We start from the raw sequence: 15,763 nt of genomic DNA, 5'->3' as shown, positions 1-15,763 counted from the left end.
TGCCGCCAAGAAAAAAAAAAAGCATGATGATCAACGGTATGTGGCACTGGGCCTCAGTGTCTGGGGGACAATAGGGAGTGGTAGGGACCTTGGAACCAGACAGCACAGGCCCTGTCTAGAGAAGACAGTTGCTGTTCAAGTCCAGACAGTTGCCAGCTTGAATACCCAGTGTTAACAGATCTTTTGAATTTAGGACAAGTGGCAAATTAAGATATGTTTGTGCAATCTCCCAAGTTTTAAGTGTTGCCAACTCATTTTTTTTTTTTTTTTGGATGGGGACCATTTTTAAAGTCTTTATTGAACTTGTTACAATATTGCTTCTGCTTTTTTTTTTTTATGTTTTGGTTTTTTGGCCCCGAGGCTTGTGGGATCTTAGCTCCCCCACCAGGGATCGAACACACCCCCACCCCTGCATTGAAAGGTGAAGTCTTAACCACTGGACCACCAGGGAAGTCCCTGTCAACTCATTTTTGAAATTTTAATGTGTCAGTATATGCCAAGGCAATACATCCACCAGATGTGGACCTTGGCCTGCCAATTAGCAGCTTCTAAATTAAGAAAATTAACTTCCCAGGGAATCAAATTCAACTGACTAAATTTCAAAGAGATTGTATGTCACTATATTTTGACCTGTAGCTCTTTATAGTTTGAAGCAAGGACATAAAGGTGCAAGATTCTTTGCCTTGGTTGGAATTTTCCTGCCTTTAAAAAAAAAAAAGTCTCCAGTTCCCATCTTTCCCCAGTTATTCAGTTCCTTATCAACTCTATCCCCAAGTGGCCTCTCTGCCACCACCAAGGCTACGATGATACTTTCTTTGAACACAGTAGTTTTAGTGCCTTAGCCAAAGACAGGTTTGTTCACTTACCTTGTTTACTAGAATTCACTCACACCAGGTCAATACATAGCAAATCGTTTGCCCTTGGCATCCATCCAGTCACTCTTCTCCAAAGCTAATTTCTGCTGTGGCTGTCTTTGCTCCTGCCCAGTTGGAGGAGTGGATGTGAAGAATCAAACTGAGGAACTATTTTCTTGGATAACTTAAAAGAAACTACAAAATTTCTCACCCCAACATGTGTATATGAGAAAGTGACTCACCCCTGAGAGTTAATTGGGGCTAATTATGACTAGCCTGACTTGTCACAACAAAACATCTGGCATAACTTGCTTACTCTCAGACAGGGGAGCTGCCTCCACCCTCTCCCCAAGCACACGCTTACTCCTGAAGCTCACCATTTTGAAAACAAAGCGTATGCCTTTCAACGTATGATTCTTCCAAATGGGAGGGGACTCTGGAATGCTTGAGTAGGAATTCAGCTCACAATTAAGCCCTAGCAAGATGAAATCACACGTTGGGGAGAGAAAAAACGTCCTCCTCACCACATGATAAATGGAGCCATCAGCAGTTAAGAATGATTACCTTTTTCCCCTCTATTTTATTTTTTCCTATTTATATGCTAACCCTTTACCCAGGGATCCCATTTACCAAGGAAGCTGGATTTCTCAGTTTTGTTTCAGTGATATTGCTCAAGGCGGGTGTGTTTTCAGCACTGCAGGGGAGATTCGAATAAATATAGGAACGCGCAAAAATTCAACACCTTCCTTCCAGGGATTCACTCCGCTCTCCCACAGCCTGCAGTGAACGGTAGGAAATGTATACCCTTTATCTACTTATATGGACTCCATCCCTCCTTCCTGTGATACCCTAGGAGAATTCGTTTCAACTCACCCTCACCATTCTCATCCTGTCTTGTAAGGTTTCCTATTGGGAAATACACAATGAGCTGAGCACAGCACATGTAGAATGCAATTTGGCCAGAACGGTGACTTTTAATTAAGAATAGTACCTATTTGAGACAGGCTTTACATACAGTATCATATTTAATCCCCGCACGATCTCCATTTTAAGGATTAGAAAACAGGTTTGATGATGTAAAGAGATTTGTTGCCATTAAATCAAGATAAAACAGTTGGTGGCGGAACTGGGATTCAAACCCACCTATTTCCACAGCTGCCTCTAATAAATGACTACAAATACCAGCATCCCTTGCAATGCCCCAATGCGCAAACGCACTCTCCCTAAAGCCCAGACTCCTTGGCTCTCGGCCCCCACTTCCCCGTCCTAGAGGTTGGATCGAACACCCAATCAGATGCTGCCGCTCCCTCTTCCCCACCAATGGGAAGGCTGTTGCTAACGTACTGGTTATATTTTTAGCTCTCCAGTACTCTGGCACCCTGAGTCGGCCGGGTCTCGCTGCCCCGTTGGAACTCGCGACGCGAGGGGAGGGGAGAGGAGGGGAGGGGAGGAGAAGGGGAGGGGAGGAGAAGGGGAGGGGAGGAGAAGGGGAGGGGAGGAGAAGGGGAGGGGAGGGGAAGGGGAGGGGAGGGGAAGGGGAGGGGAACGAGGTGAAGGAGGAAAAAGAAGGGGAGGGGCGGAGTGGGGCTAGGGGGAGGGGGCGTGTGTGTGACGCTCTGGCACTCGCTGACGCACAAGCAAGTAGTCCCTTGAGGTGCCCCAGGGGCTGAAGCGCTCAGAGTGTGGGGGATGGGAGCTCTCGGGCTCAGGCTCCCTCCCCTTTTCTGTCCCCTTGGAGTTTGCCCTCCAGTCCAGCGTTTCTCTACAGCAAAGAAAGCGCATTTAAATCCGCACGCTACCGTTGCTCTCTGCCCTTGCCAAAGAAAGTGATCAAGGAAAAAAAAAAAAAACTGCAAACCGTTCGTAGCTGGAAACTTTCGCATCTCGCCATCCCACGTGGGTTTGGCGGCTGTTGGGCTGGAACCGTCTGGAATGAAAATAAAGGCCGGGGGTGGGGAGAGTTGGGGAATGGGCGATTGAAGAAGGGATGGGAAGACTTCAGGCGCAAGCTCCCAGCGGCCCCGGGCTTTACCACCTGGCAGTCCAGTCCGCCTATGACCTCACTGGGCACAGGCCTCCCTACCCCCAACTCCGCGCCCCGCACAGTCACAAAGTAGCCGAGTGGCCCGCGTGGCCATAGCCCGGGCGGGGGGCGCCGAGCGCGCGAGGGTGCCGGGTTCGGCGAACCTGGGTCAGCCTCCCGAGGGATCGTCGGGTGCGCAAGCGCGGCGCCTCTAGCACGGGCAGGCGCCACCCCCGCCGGCGGGGGCTGTTACTAGAAGAAATGTGGCTCTGGTGGCCCTTATTGGGGGTCGCCGACCTGGGAGATACGGGTGCGTCCGCAGAGGGGCTGAGCCCCGCCCGGAGCGGGCAGGGGACGGGCTCGCGCGCCTGAGCGGAACCGGCGCTGGCCCTGTCCGCGCCGCGAGGTTAACGGGCGCCAGAGGCGGCAAACGGAAGGTTCATGTGTCGCTCAGCTCCTTTTCCTGGCCGTTCGGCCTCTCCTCGCCCCCTCTTCCTCCCGCTCTGCCCGGGCCCAGGTTTCCCCGTCGCCCTTCCCTCGACGTTACGCGTCCCCCGACGAGGCACGAGGAGCTCGGAAGATTCGGGCTAAGCCGCGTTGATAAAGGTCCGAAACCTTTACAGAGTTCGAGTCGTCCCCTCAGCTCCCCCACCCGCGAAGAGACCGTATCTGGGGCGGTGCGAGCGCCACGGGGAAGGTCGGACGGTCAGAGTTCCAAAGCTGGAGCGACTCGCCGAGGTGGCCTGCGGGGACGGTTCGGAAGAGCATACGAACCGTCGGCGCCGGGGCAGGTGCAGGGCCGAAGATACAGCGGGGAAACTCCCTTCCCCGCGACATCCATTCAGCCAACACACCTAAAGTGAGCAACTGAGTCCCAGGCCAGGCCACTGCCCTCCCGAGCTCGCTGTCTACCTAGGAAAACACCTAACACGATGAGCACGATTTGAGTGGCTTGGGACATGAAGAAAATAACTGCGAAGCAGCGTCGTGATGGGGAGGGAAGGCGGACCGCGTTACACAGGCCGGCCAGAAGCAGCAAACGTTTGAGCCGGGATCTGAGTGATGAGACAAACAGGGCGGCCGCCCGAGGGTGGGACGAGGGCGGTGGCCGGGCATCCACGGATTCCATCCCGAGCCCCGCGCCGCGAGCCCTGAGGGGTTAAGCAGTCCGCCGGCTGGGAAGTAGTCCCGGCCCGGCGCTCGGCCCCGCCCCTGCAGGGCGGAGGGACGCATCACGCAGGGGTGGGGAAGCCGGATCCGTGCGCAGGGTTGCTAAGGGTGAAACTTTTCATTGACTTTGCTCACTTCGGGCCGGGGCGCGGGAAGGTGCGGGTCGTCGGCGGAGAGAAGCGAGTGGCTCGGACGACGCGGGGCCAAAAGGGCAAGACCGTCCGCTGGCCACAGCCGGGACCGTCTTCCGCCCCGCGACACGAGCCACCCTCCGGTCCTCCATCTCCGTGCCGTCGCCGCCGGCCGGCCCGCGCGCCTTCTGCCCCCCGCCGCTGAGCTCGACCTCCAAAAAGCTGAAAAAATTATTATTGAGAGTCATAGCCCATACCCACCTCACTCGCTCCCCCATCCTCAACGAAGAAAAGGACACATCGGCTCCCGAGAAGGGAGAGCGACCTCCGCCCCGCGCCCAGGACCACCCTGGAGGAAGAAGCCGCCCCGCGGCCGGCACACCGCCCCGCCGCCGCGGAGACCCGAGTGAGTGAGTGAGGGGCGTGCGGGCGGGGGGGCCCCCCCCGAGACCCAACAGGCCCGACGCCTTCCCCCACCCCCGCCCCACTCCCGCTCTCCGCTTTGGTGTACGCTCCACGTTGCTGTCGCCCCCCCCCCCTTTACACCTGGCCAACATTTTCCTTTCCCCTTCCACCTCCCCACTGGACCCCACCTTTTCCCCGTGCTCTTCTTTTCCTCACGTGTGCTCTCATCCTGGGGTATCCCAGAGCCCCTTTCTTTCCCTCTTCCAAGTGTGGCCACCTCCTGGGTGCGGTGCATTTCCTCCCTTTTCCCTCCGTTCTTCATATCCTAGAGAGTCGCTAGATTTTCCTCGTTCCCCGCGAAAACATAACTCCCACCACCATTAAATAAAATCAGAAGAAGGAAGGGGATCCAGGCCTTGTTTTTCTGCTTTTCCCGTGTGCGGAGAAGGAGGGTGGTAATAATTAATAGGGTTTATTTTTGGCCCTGTGGAGCCTGAGGGATGGAGGGTGGACACCCCCCCTTTTGGACCGGTCAGTGGTGACTGTCCTCTGGCCGCCGAGCCAGAATTTACCATTTGGCTTGAGCTCTTTATCCTCGTTAGTGTTTTATGGGAAAACTGGGCGGAAAAAAGTACCCTTACAGCAGTATCAGTGAGTGGATTCTGGTTGACCCTGGTGAGTGAGGTGCCTGGGAGGAAGAGCCTTACTCCTAAGCTCCTGTCCAGAAGATGGACTGTGCCCTTGACCAGAAAGGGAGGGGGAGGAGGAGGGAACAGAGAGAGGAGGGGCAGCTGGCAGCCCTTTCCCACCCCCTAGAGGAACCAGAACCCCACACAGTAGACGTCAACTCGTGGGCTAGCCGAGGGGGGTCCCGGGTGTCTGCTCAGTATCTAACCTTTTTTTTCTTCCTACCCACGCTACCCTGGGAGTGGGTCCCTCATCTTTGATTTAACAGCAGAAAAACACCCCTATTGCTTTCTTGGGTGCCTGCCCCCATCCCCCTCTTAAGCGGAGGGGGAGAGAAGCTTGTGTGGGAGGAAGGATTAGGGAGGTTTAACACCCTGCAGGGGAGCTTTGCCGAGGATCTGGTAAGTCTGGTCAATAGAGCAGGCCTTGCAGTGGGAGGAGACTCACAAACAATTTTAAGTATTAGAAAATGTTGTCAGATGTACAGTTTTTCCTTCCCTATCCGGGAACTCTTTCCCATTACCTAGCCGGGTCTGGTTACTCGGACTTGGATTAGAAGAGGGGTGAGGCTTGGGCCCTGCTGGCGTCGGGCCTTCTGATTGTCGGCCCGGCGCCTCCCCGCAGCTTAAAACTGGGAATTCCTTTGGCCGAGAGGACGGGAGAACTGGGTTTATTCCTGCCGTTCCATTCCTGGTTGTGAGGTGCTACAGCGGAGCCCGCTGGGCGTTAAGTGAAAAGGCTCTTTTCTCTTTGAATCCACCGTCCCTACAGCAACTCCAAAGGGAAACCACCCAGCCCAAGGAATACAGATTAAGTGGCAGGGGGTTGGGGAGGGGGAGGGATGTGACTCCTATCTATCCCAGCCTACCGCCTTCACCCAGAAAAACTCATTAGAAGCTGTTCGTTAATTCAACGGTCTTGCGAGGCAGTGAAGAGAGAGGAAGAAAGAAAAGTTCAGTTTTTCGGGAAGCCGAGACCTAGATATGGTGGGCGACACAATACGGGGAGTAGGCCTTATGGGTAGAATTTATATAAAATGTATTAGGCGGTGGGCGGGGGAGGGGGGGGGGGCGCCAGTCTGCCACAGCGCGCATGTGCATCGGAAACTTTTCCTCGGTTCTCCCACCCTCCGCCAGCTCCCCTTACCGGGCATGCGTAGTTCCCCGGCTGAGTCTTCGCAAAGTGCGCAGGGAAGTGTAGTGTGCAGAGAAAGTAGGTCGTTTGCTCCGACCCGAGCGTGAGGTTTCTGAAGACTACAATTCCCAGAGCGCAGAGTGCACCTTTGCCCCCGGCCTCCTCGTGTATGTTGGAGTTCAGTCAAGTCTTCCTGGCTTCAGAGGAAGCTGGAGAGCTTTAGAAAGGGCCTTTTTTTTTTTTTTTTTTTTTGGCCGCCCAGCGGGGTTTTGTGGGATCTTAGTTCCCGACCGGGGATGGAACCCAGGCCGTCGGCAGTCAGCATGGAGTCCTAACCACTGGACCGCCAGGGAATTCCCAAAAGGGCCCTCTTAGTCGCAGGGAGTCTTGTAGTCAGACTTGGGCTTGCACAGTCCATGTTTCGGGGAGGTGGTGTGGGACACTGGGCGGGGTGGTGCAGTCAGTTGGCACAAGTCCTGGTAGCCTTTCAACCACACCCACCCGTCTGCCTCCGGGACCAGTGTGGTGGGGCCACCCCCTGTCCCGCCAGAGCCGGGTTCCCACTGCCCAGCACCCGGTCTGTGACATATACTGGCCTTGTCAAAATTGAGGACCCTGAGTCCTCTTTTCACACTCATTTGAATCTGGTAGTGCTTGATTGTCCTATGATTTGGATGTTAAGGCTTGAGGTGTCTGAATATTTTACAGGTGCTCAGGGTTTGGGGGCCCAGTGGGTTCCCTCACTATCTCTCCTTTTCCCCTTTAAAACAACTTTTTCTTCCTAAAAACCGTCCTTCGAGTTTTTGTCAGCAGTTCTGTGGCGTCTCCATTTACCATATCGTTGACTTGCAGCCTCCTTCCAGCTTCTTTCTTCCCCCTTTTTTGACATTCTCTTGAGCACTTACTCCTTTAAAACTCAACACAGGGATCTGAATCCAGGATGAACTTTGTTGCTGGAAGTAAAGCAAATGAAGGAGGATAAAATTCTAAATAAAAGGGGACAGAATTTTACTCTCATATTTGCAACTTTTTAATATATTGACAAAAGGTAGATTTTGCTGTTGTTAAGCACTTAGCCTTTTTTTTTCTTTTTGCCACATTTCTGGCCTTTTGTGCCTGAGTCAGGGTTGGAGAAAGTCTTTGAGTCCTCTCCTGCGGCTTAACTTGAATCTACTTGTTCCTTTTATTGAAGGGTGGTTATTTTTAAGCTATCTAATTTTACCACATTGTATGAATATTTAATATATAAGCTCTAGAATTTGTCCAATAGCCTTAAAAAAATGAACAAACTGATGTGAGTGGTCACTCCTATCTTTAGTTAAAGACAGCACCAGTGCTTTAATCCTCTGTTCCGTAAGCTTCTTGAAGTCAAAATTAGAGCCTGAGCTGCTAGAGCAGAAAATCTCATTCTGGTTGTCCGGCGTTTTTGTAAGGTTCCACCCCACAGCCATCTGGCCTGGCCTGTTCTCCAGCTGAAGAAGCGAAGGTGGCATTATCTACTTCTGATTTGTGCAGCAGCATCACTGAGGTATAAATTGGTGTGCTGCTTTTTTTTTTTTTAATAAATTTATTTATTTATTATTTATTTATTTTTGGCTGCGTTGGGTCTTTGTTGCTGCGCGCAGGCTTTCTCTAGCTGCGGCGAGCGGGGGCTGCTCTTCATTGCAGTGCGCGGGCTTCTCATTGCGGTGGCTTCTCTCGTTGTGGAGCTCGGGCTCTAGGCTCACGGGCTCAGTATCTGTGGCTCGTGGGCTCTAGAGCGCAGGCTCAGTAGTTGTGGCGCACGGGCTTAGCTGCTCTGCAGCATGTGGGATCTTCCCGGACCAGGGCTCGAACCCATATCCCGTGCATTGGCAGGTGGATTCTTAACCACTGCGCCACCAGGGAAGCCCCTGGCGTGCAGCTTTAGTTGCTAATGCTGCAGAAAATGGTTAGCTAGGCAGGGCTGATGACAGTGATTCTATTGTATTTTGGGGTGGGAGGCTTATTTCCCAATGACTTTGGCCTGCATTTAAAATGCTCCCATTCTGAGGCTGAACTGTTCAGGGGAGGTGATTTAGAAGGCAGTTACGCAGCAGAGTTTGAGAAGGCGTAGCAGGGTGCAGGAGCCCTTTGGACCATGTGGCATGCCAAGAGGCCATGTGGTGCCTTGGGAGAAGGGTCATATGTCATGTTCAAGTTTTACTTTTGAAAAATACTTTGAAGACACTGTCTTTAACTCCAGGCCCATTCTTGGGAACCAGTGCCAACTTTCTTTACAACTTTTTAGTCTCCTGTGTGTTGGACACTTCTAGTGGGCCACTGTGGCCCTTACAGACCTTCGTTCTTCAGGGGAGGCCCATGGTCCTGGTGGCTATCTTTGCATCTGGTGATGAATCCAATCCTCATAAACAGAAAGCTCCTTACCTTTATCATTCTTCTTCTCTTTAAACCTAGAAGGACCCTGGAATTGATCTTTGGCGACCAGGAATAGACATCTGAAGACACGTGGAGATTGTCTGTATTGGAGGCTGGGATAGATGGGGAGAAAAGAGTCACCTGAATCCTGAGCTTCCCTGTGGAGGGCTCAGGAGAGGCCATGCTCGTGGCACTACTTTTGATGCCCCACGTGACCCTTTGTCTACTCAGACCTGAAGTGAGGGTGGGGCTAGACATGGCCAGTGTCATCAGATACTCCACATTAACCCAGTGCGTTTTTTCTGATATTCACCCCGGAGAGCTTTGCCTGAGGATTCCATCCTTGAAACGCCCTGGGGAGCCATGGTCCCAGGCCTTAGAATTACAGTGTAGCAAGTTGGGTCAGGTGTTCAGAAAGCTCAAGATCCTCAAGCCTAGAATTAGCACCTGGATACTGTGTGCTGGACCCAGAAGGGATTTTAATCAAAATCCAGCTCCAGGGACAAAAGGTGGCCTTGACGGATCGTGGATCAGTCTTGTCTCTGTGCTGAGCTCAGCAGCACATTCTCACCCAGAGGTCTGGTTAGGAACATGTTCTGGCTCTGTCGGCCCTCAAAGATGGCCCTTTTCAGTTCAGTTCTCCCATGTCATGAGCCTGGATCTGTCCTTTTGGAGAAAGTGAGGCAATTAGGATCACTGGCTCTCAGGACCTCACAGATCATCTTCCTGAGAAATGAGGCTGGCGCAGACCTCAGGAATAAACCTTTTTGACCTCTGTGGATCTGGCTGTGAGAGAATCCCAAAATAACAAGCTGAGTGTTTATGTTGGGCTGCCTCCTCTCCAGGGATCTCCAAACACGTGATAAATCTGGTCTGGTGCCAAGGACAGGTGGTCAGACAGTCCCTGGGAGACTGAGTGATGATGGGTCCCCAGCTGGAGGCTGTAGGGTGATGGAAAATTTCTTCTCTCTGCCTGCCTCATCATCTACACTCTAGCCAGAAACTATAGAGATTTCCCTCAGGCCACACCAGTACTGCTCTTAAGGCTTTGTTGGCCTACAGGGCCCGTTTCCCTCTCCTTTCCTCTGCTTCCCTAGGGCAGCCCCTAGTCAGTAGTTTCCTTGTTGGTCCATGCCTCTGATTGTGATAGGTCTTGACTTTTTCCTGGGGATCATGCCCCAGTCTCCATTCTTGGAGGCTGTCTGGATGGAAATGCTCGCCTTGGTTACACTGTTCTGCAAAAGAATCAGCTCTGCAAACCCAGAGTGAGCCAGAGCACACGCACACCCAGGGAGTTCAGGATAACAAATTGGATGTGATTGGAGTCCCAGCCTCCCGTGAAAAGTTGGCAGTGCTGCTTCCTGCTCAGTGACCTGTATCCCTTTCCATTTAAGGGGTTGAAACTAAAGATTTTAAACTCCTGTCTTGGCCTGTGACAGTTTGGGAGTGGGAATTCACCGAGATATTGCGGAGACAAGTTAGCAAGAGCCTTCCCTTCTCCATCTGATTTAGGAGCTCGATTTTTTTGGTGTCACTCATAAAGTGACCTGAATTCTCAAAATAGTGGAAACCACAGTACCCCTATTTCTTTAGAAGTACTTAAAAATATTTATCAAGTGCCGACTAAAATTTCATGTTACTGATGAAACTAAGGCTCAGAAAAAAGTGACTTGCCCACAGTCACACATATAAACCTGTCACTAGTGGAGCAGAAATGGGACCCTGGGGCTATGTGATCCAAAGTTGGTGCTTTTCTGTCTGATCCCCCCTGGCTTTCTGCATATCTACTCATGAAGCCTTTCTTTCTCATTTTGCAGCATTGTCTGGAGCCCAAGGCTGCCCACCTTACATTTCCTACCACTGTCCTTGGCTTGTGCACGTGCCTGTGCTGATTCTCTGCCTAGGAAAGGACGATGCAGCTGGAGATCAAAGTGGCCCTGAACTTCATCATCTCCTACCTGTACAACAAGCTGCCCCGGCGCCGGGCAGACCTGTTTGGTGAGGAGCTAGAGCGACTCTTGAAAAAGAAATATGAAGGCCACTGGTACCCTGACAAGCCACTGAAGGGCTCTGGCTTCCGCTGTGTCCACATCGGGGAGATAGTGGACCCCGTGGTGGAGCTGGCCGCCAAGCGGAGTGGGCTGGCGGTGGAGGATGTGCGGGCCAACGTGCCCGAGGAGCTGAGCGTCTGGATCGACCCTTTCGAGGTGTCCTACCAGATTGGTGAGAAGGGGGCTGTGAAAGTGCTCTACCTGGATGACAGCGAGGGCTGTGTTGCCCCAGAGCTGGACAAGGAGATCAAGAGCAGCTTCAATCCCGATGCCCAGGTGTTTGTGCCCATCGGCAGCCAGGACAGCTCCCTGTCCAACTCCCCGTCACCGTCCTTTGGCCAGTCGCCCAGCCCCACCTTCATGCCCCGCTCCACTCAGCCCATCACTTTCACCACCGCCTCCTTTGCAGCCACCAAGTTTGGCTCCACCAAGATGAAGAAGGGGGGCGGGGCAGCGGGTGGGGGTGGGGGGGCCGGGGGCGGGGCAAGTGGCCAGCAGATCCCCCCGCAGCAGCCCCGCATGGCCCGCTCTCCCACCAACAGCCTGCTGAAGCAGAAGAGCCTTTCTCTGTCTCTGCATTCACTGAACTTCATCGCCACCAACCCAGCCCCTCAGTCCCAGCTCTCACCCAATGCCAAGGAATTCGTGTACAACGGCGGTGGCTCTCCCAGCCTCTTCTGTGATGGGGCCGATGGCCAGGGCAGTGGCACCCCGGCCCCCTTCGGGGGCGGTGGGGCTGGCACCTGCAACAGCAGCAGCTTCGACATGGCCCAGGTATTTGGAGGGGGCGCCAACAGCCTCTTCTTGGAGAAGACGCCCTTCGTGGAAGGCCTCAGCTACAACCTGAACACCATGCAGTATCCCAGCCAGCCGTTTCAGCCCGTCGTGCTGGCCAACTGACCGCCCACCTGCCCGTGGGGCCAGGAGCACCCAAGACCACAGAAAAGAGAAAGGAAAGGAAAGGCCAAAAAAAAGAGGAAAAGAGAAATACACAAAAAGATTTCCAATCTGCTCACTCTTAACTTCTAGAAACAAGATCCAGCCCAGGCATGGAGTGGGAGGGGGCTCCTGAAGCACCGAACCGTGTTTAGCTCAGCCCCCCTGCTGTTCTCCTGCCTGCCTCTGATTTATCTGGTTGGTTTGGGTTTTATATTTCTTTTTCTTTTTTTCTTTTTTACATGTAGTTTTCTATATAACATCTTTAATTAGTGGCTTCCTGTGCTAAGAATGGTCCAGATGTGAATTGCTGCTCCCTGCTCCCTCCCTCCCTCCCTCCCTCCTTCACACGCCTGGTTTAGGGTTGGTGTGTCCCAGCTCACAGGGAAGGAAGAACCGCGGCTGGGGCCTGGCCCTCCTCAGAATAGGGAGAGACTGCCCCGTGTCACTGCCGTCATCACCCAGCTGTCCTCTCACTCAAAGCCATCCAACCTCAGCAGGCCTTCTCGGGCCCTGCCACCCAGATAGGTCTGACTCCAGCCCCCGCTTCCTCTCAGGCCTGGGCCCTAGGGAGCTGCCAGCTGGCTACTTGCCACCCTCCCCCTAGAGCTGAAGTCTGTGACTCCAGGGAGGTTAGCACTCTGTCTGGTGTCCCTTTCATCTCTGTCCTGTGGCCCCATGCCACCATTCCCACCTGGCCCAGACCATCACCGAGGCCCTGGAGACCCAGCCATTGGCACATGTGGCCTCTCTCATGTAGCCCCTCCTTTCCTGGGCCTGAGTTCGTGGGTAGGGAGGTGGGGTGAGTGCAGGTGTGCGTGTGCATGCATGCGTGCGTGATTTGCTCTCCTGTTTTAAAGGATTCCGAGCCATGTGAAAGTTCCCCTCTGGATGTGGTTCCGGGTTGCAGCAAGTGTTTATTTATGTGTGAGGGTGGGGAACGCACTGGGGGTGGGTTGTCAGTCCTTTCGTGGGTGCTTCACGTGGCGGCGCGAGACTGTGGCTGAGCCTGACGCTCCCAGAGGAAAGCACTGCACAAGGAACTGGTTTCCAGACTGCGGAGGGATCTGCACTTTTGTTTGTTTTTGACCAAAAAAAAAAAAAAGGTTAGCAGTGAGGGGCTGAGGGCATACCCAGCCTCTGATACCTAAGAGAAGTCCCTGGACTCGGACCCTCCTATTGTGTGACCTTAGCCCGGGGTGGGAAACGCTCACCTGAGCGCCCTGGGGGGTGGGAGTTTTGGGTCAGTGCCTGTAGTGGGCAGTCCAAAGCCTTGAATTGAGACTTTGGTCTTTTGGCTGTAGATGTTGCTTTAATACGTTTCTTCCCCTGCCTGCTTGAGAAACTTTTGGTACCTCTTGCCATCCCCTCACTGCCCGACCCAGGCCCGATGGGCCCAAGTGGGCCCGATGCTGTGAGGAATGATCTCGAGCAGGCTGGGTTGGACAGGCGCTTGGCCAGGGCAGGGGGCGTGTCTGGATTCTTGAAGAGCCCTCCCCACCTCTGCTGGAGAGAAGTTACCTTGACCCAACCCTAGTGGGCTAGCTTCCACGCCATGACGCTTTGGCAAGTGGGCATGTAGCATCAGGGCCCCCCATCACCAGAAAGTACCAAAGCCTTTGGCACCCCACCCTCCCCAGCGACCCCAAGTGGGCAACTGCTGTGGCAGCGGATCCGGCCCAGACGGACACTGCCAGCCTCCTCTCCCTGCAGTGGGCACCAGCTCTACCTCCCCGCGCGGGGCGATGCCCTGGCTCCTCGGCCCGGCACCGTCTGTCCCCCCTAGACTTCTCAGGGGCCGGCCCAGTCTGGGCCACCCTCTCCCTGCCCTCAGCTCCCGCACAGGTGACAGGCCCAGGCTGCTCTCTGGGAAAGGTTGGATGCTGCCTTATGCCCCCTTCCAGCCCCTCCTCCCCGACTCATGCACACAGGCACCCACCACACCCTGGGCGGCTTGTTCCTCGCCACATCCAGGGAGGGGGAGACCAACCCCTCAGTGTCTTTTGAAATACGAAGAAAAATGTGTGATCAGGAGCATGACTCCTGTGCTGGGCTCTTGCGCCCACTTCAGTCTGTCTGTCTCAAATCTAGGCATTTTTGCTTCAATTTTATTTTTTTTTTAAGAAAACAAAACAAAAATCTGCACTAATTTACCTGGTTTCGTAGGAAAACTTTTTTTTTTATTTTTTACATTTTTTGGTGTCCGTTTGTATTGAATAATTTGCTACATTTGTAAAATGTAAGAGGTATATATAATATATGTATATTTCTAACGTAAAAGTAATTTTTTTCTTTTCAAGATTTTTTCTTAAGAGGAAAGATATTTTTTCAGGAAAAACAAACTTTAAAATAAAAAAAGAGGAGAATAAAACCTATTTCTCCCCTTTCCCCATCCTCTCTCTCTCTAACCCTCTTTCCCAGGAACAAGTCAAAAGGTGGATCGTCTTGTAAAGAAAGTAAACTTTTAGTCCAGAATGATGTCTTTTTCTCAATGCAGTGAGCTGTAGATTCTCTAGTTTGACCCCTGGGGATGGGAAGGGGGGCACTGAGGCAACATGGAGAGGAGCTCGGGGGAGCAGGGTAATGAATTTGTTTTCTTTAGTGAAGGAGGAATACAATCAAGCGTTTTGTATTCAGAATGTTGTGCAATATTTTGGAATGGAACATTGGTGTGTTTAGAGATTTAGTTTAAAAACAAAACAAAAAGATTGATCAAATCTGTACAGTTTATATTGTTCCAGATTTTTTTAAGTTTGTATTAAAAGCATGATATATAATAACCTTCTGCTTGCTCCCTGCTTGTTTTGTTTCTGGGGCCCCTTTTGGGATAGGGAGAGTTGGCGTGACCCAGCCCCTGTTAACTTCACGAAACGATTGGTCATCCTCACCTGACCCCTGGGTAGGCAGAGTGTCACAGGCCCCCTTTTACCACCTCTCCCCTCGACACAGGACACTTCAGGGTGCCCACTCCCACAGGGCCTTTTCCACACTGGAAGCAGGTTCCATGAGGTTGGGAACTGCCCCCGCTCCCTCTGCTGACAGGTGGTGAGAACAGGACACACCTCTTCACGGAATCGCAGCCGCAGCCAAGGGAGGGATCAGCCTCCAGCCTGCTCTCCGTCTAGTATTTGGCCATCAGAGACCACTAGACCCTTAGGAGTGGGCGAAGATGAGAAGAGCCTACCTAGGTCAGGTTCCGTCCAAAAACCTGGTGCTTAGATTCTCGACCCTTCTCTTGGCTGGGCAATTCCAGAGCTGTTTCACGGGTGACGTGGCCTGCCTGAGCCCAGGGCTAGGGAGGAAATCAGCGTCTCCTCCCTCTTCCTTGGTACCTGGTGCCCCCTCCCCAGCAGTGATGCACATCAGCCTCGCAAGGCCCATGGGTTGAAGATGTCAGCTAGGTATTTGTTGAATCTTATTTTACCCTCACAACAACCTGGTGATAACAGGTATTATCTCCATGGTACAACTGAGAAATGGGCTCCAGGTTAGATTACCTGCAAAATTCATAAAACTAGTAAGTGGGGAAGCTGAGATTTTGCCCCATGTGTGACCTTTTCATGTATAAAACTACGGTAACTGCTATGGAAGAGTGCCACTGCGGGGGCGGGGGGGGAGGGCTGCCACTGGGTGTGGGAGAGGTGACAGGCCTGGGGGATGCCACCTCCATCCAGGCTGGGGCAGGGGGCAAGCAGCTCTTCTGGGGCATCAAAAGGACCGGCGTTTCCTCAGGCCCCTCACCCCCCAAACAGGCCAACACCGATCCCTCCCCACCCAAGTGTGTGAACTGAGCCTAGAAGCTCTCAGGCCAGACATCCCACATCTGCACAAGGTCCCAGGAGCCCTTGATGTCTGGCCCCTCCATGGGCCGCTTCCTCCAACAGAGCCTGTCGAGGAGAGAGAGGCCCCAGTCCAGGATGCCCAGGCCCTGACAGAGGTCTCCCTTTCCTCTGCCCTGGCAGGGAGAAGCCCAGC

At 53.1% G+C, this 15,763-nt stretch overlaps 2 protein-coding genes across 11 annotated transcripts in view; one reads left to right on the top strand and one right to left on the bottom strand.

Annotated features, from left to right (window-relative positions):
- The window catches only part of TEF (TEF transcription factor, PAR bZIP family member), a gene marked incomplete at its 5' end in the record, with an annotated part of 141,482 nt that overhangs the window by 83,125 nt on the left and 42,594 nt on the right, over positions 1-15,763 (bottom strand). For 5 of the 7 annotated variants that reach the window (XM_082351449.1, XM_082351448.1, XM_082351445.1 and 2 more), the window contains one exon: positions 13,868-15,675. The exons of the other annotated variants lie outside the window; for them this stretch is intronic. In XM_082351449.1, coding sequence (XP_082207575.1) covers positions 15,497-15,675 — 179 coding nt within the window. In that variant the 3' untranslated portion in view covers positions 13,868-15,496. Of the gene's footprint in view, positions 1-13,867; positions 15,676-15,763 lie in introns of those variants that run through there. 7 annotated transcript variants of the gene reach the window in all.
- Positions 2,387-14,568, top strand: TOB2 (transducer of ERBB2, 2). Of its 4 annotated transcripts, none has more exons than XM_082351459.1 (3): positions 2,387-4,584; positions 7,838-7,932; positions 10,619-14,568. In XM_082351459.1, exon 3 carries the CDS (start codon positions 10,715-10,717, stop codon positions 11,750-11,752), a length of 1,038 nt encoding a protein of 345 aa, XP_082207585.1. In that variant the 5' UTR covers positions 2,387-4,584; positions 7,838-7,932; positions 10,619-10,714; the 3' UTR covers positions 11,753-14,568. The 4 variants fall into 4 exon arrangements, with proteins under 4 accessions (XP_082207585.1, XP_082207586.1, XP_082207584.1 ...); XM_082351460.1 differs by having other exon boundaries at positions 2,387-4,588; XM_082351458.1 differs by lacking the exon at positions 7,838-7,932 and having other exon boundaries at positions 2,387-4,588.

This window comes from Balaenoptera borealis (assembly GCF_965194805.1).
Source record: "Balaenoptera borealis genome assembly, chromosome: 13".
NCBI classification, from domain to species: Eukaryota; Metazoa; Chordata; class Mammalia; order Artiodactyla; family Balaenopteridae; genus Balaenoptera; species Balaenoptera borealis.
The sequence above is the reverse complement of the archived record's forward strand: the minus strand, read 5'-3'. Positions and strand labels throughout refer to the sequence as shown.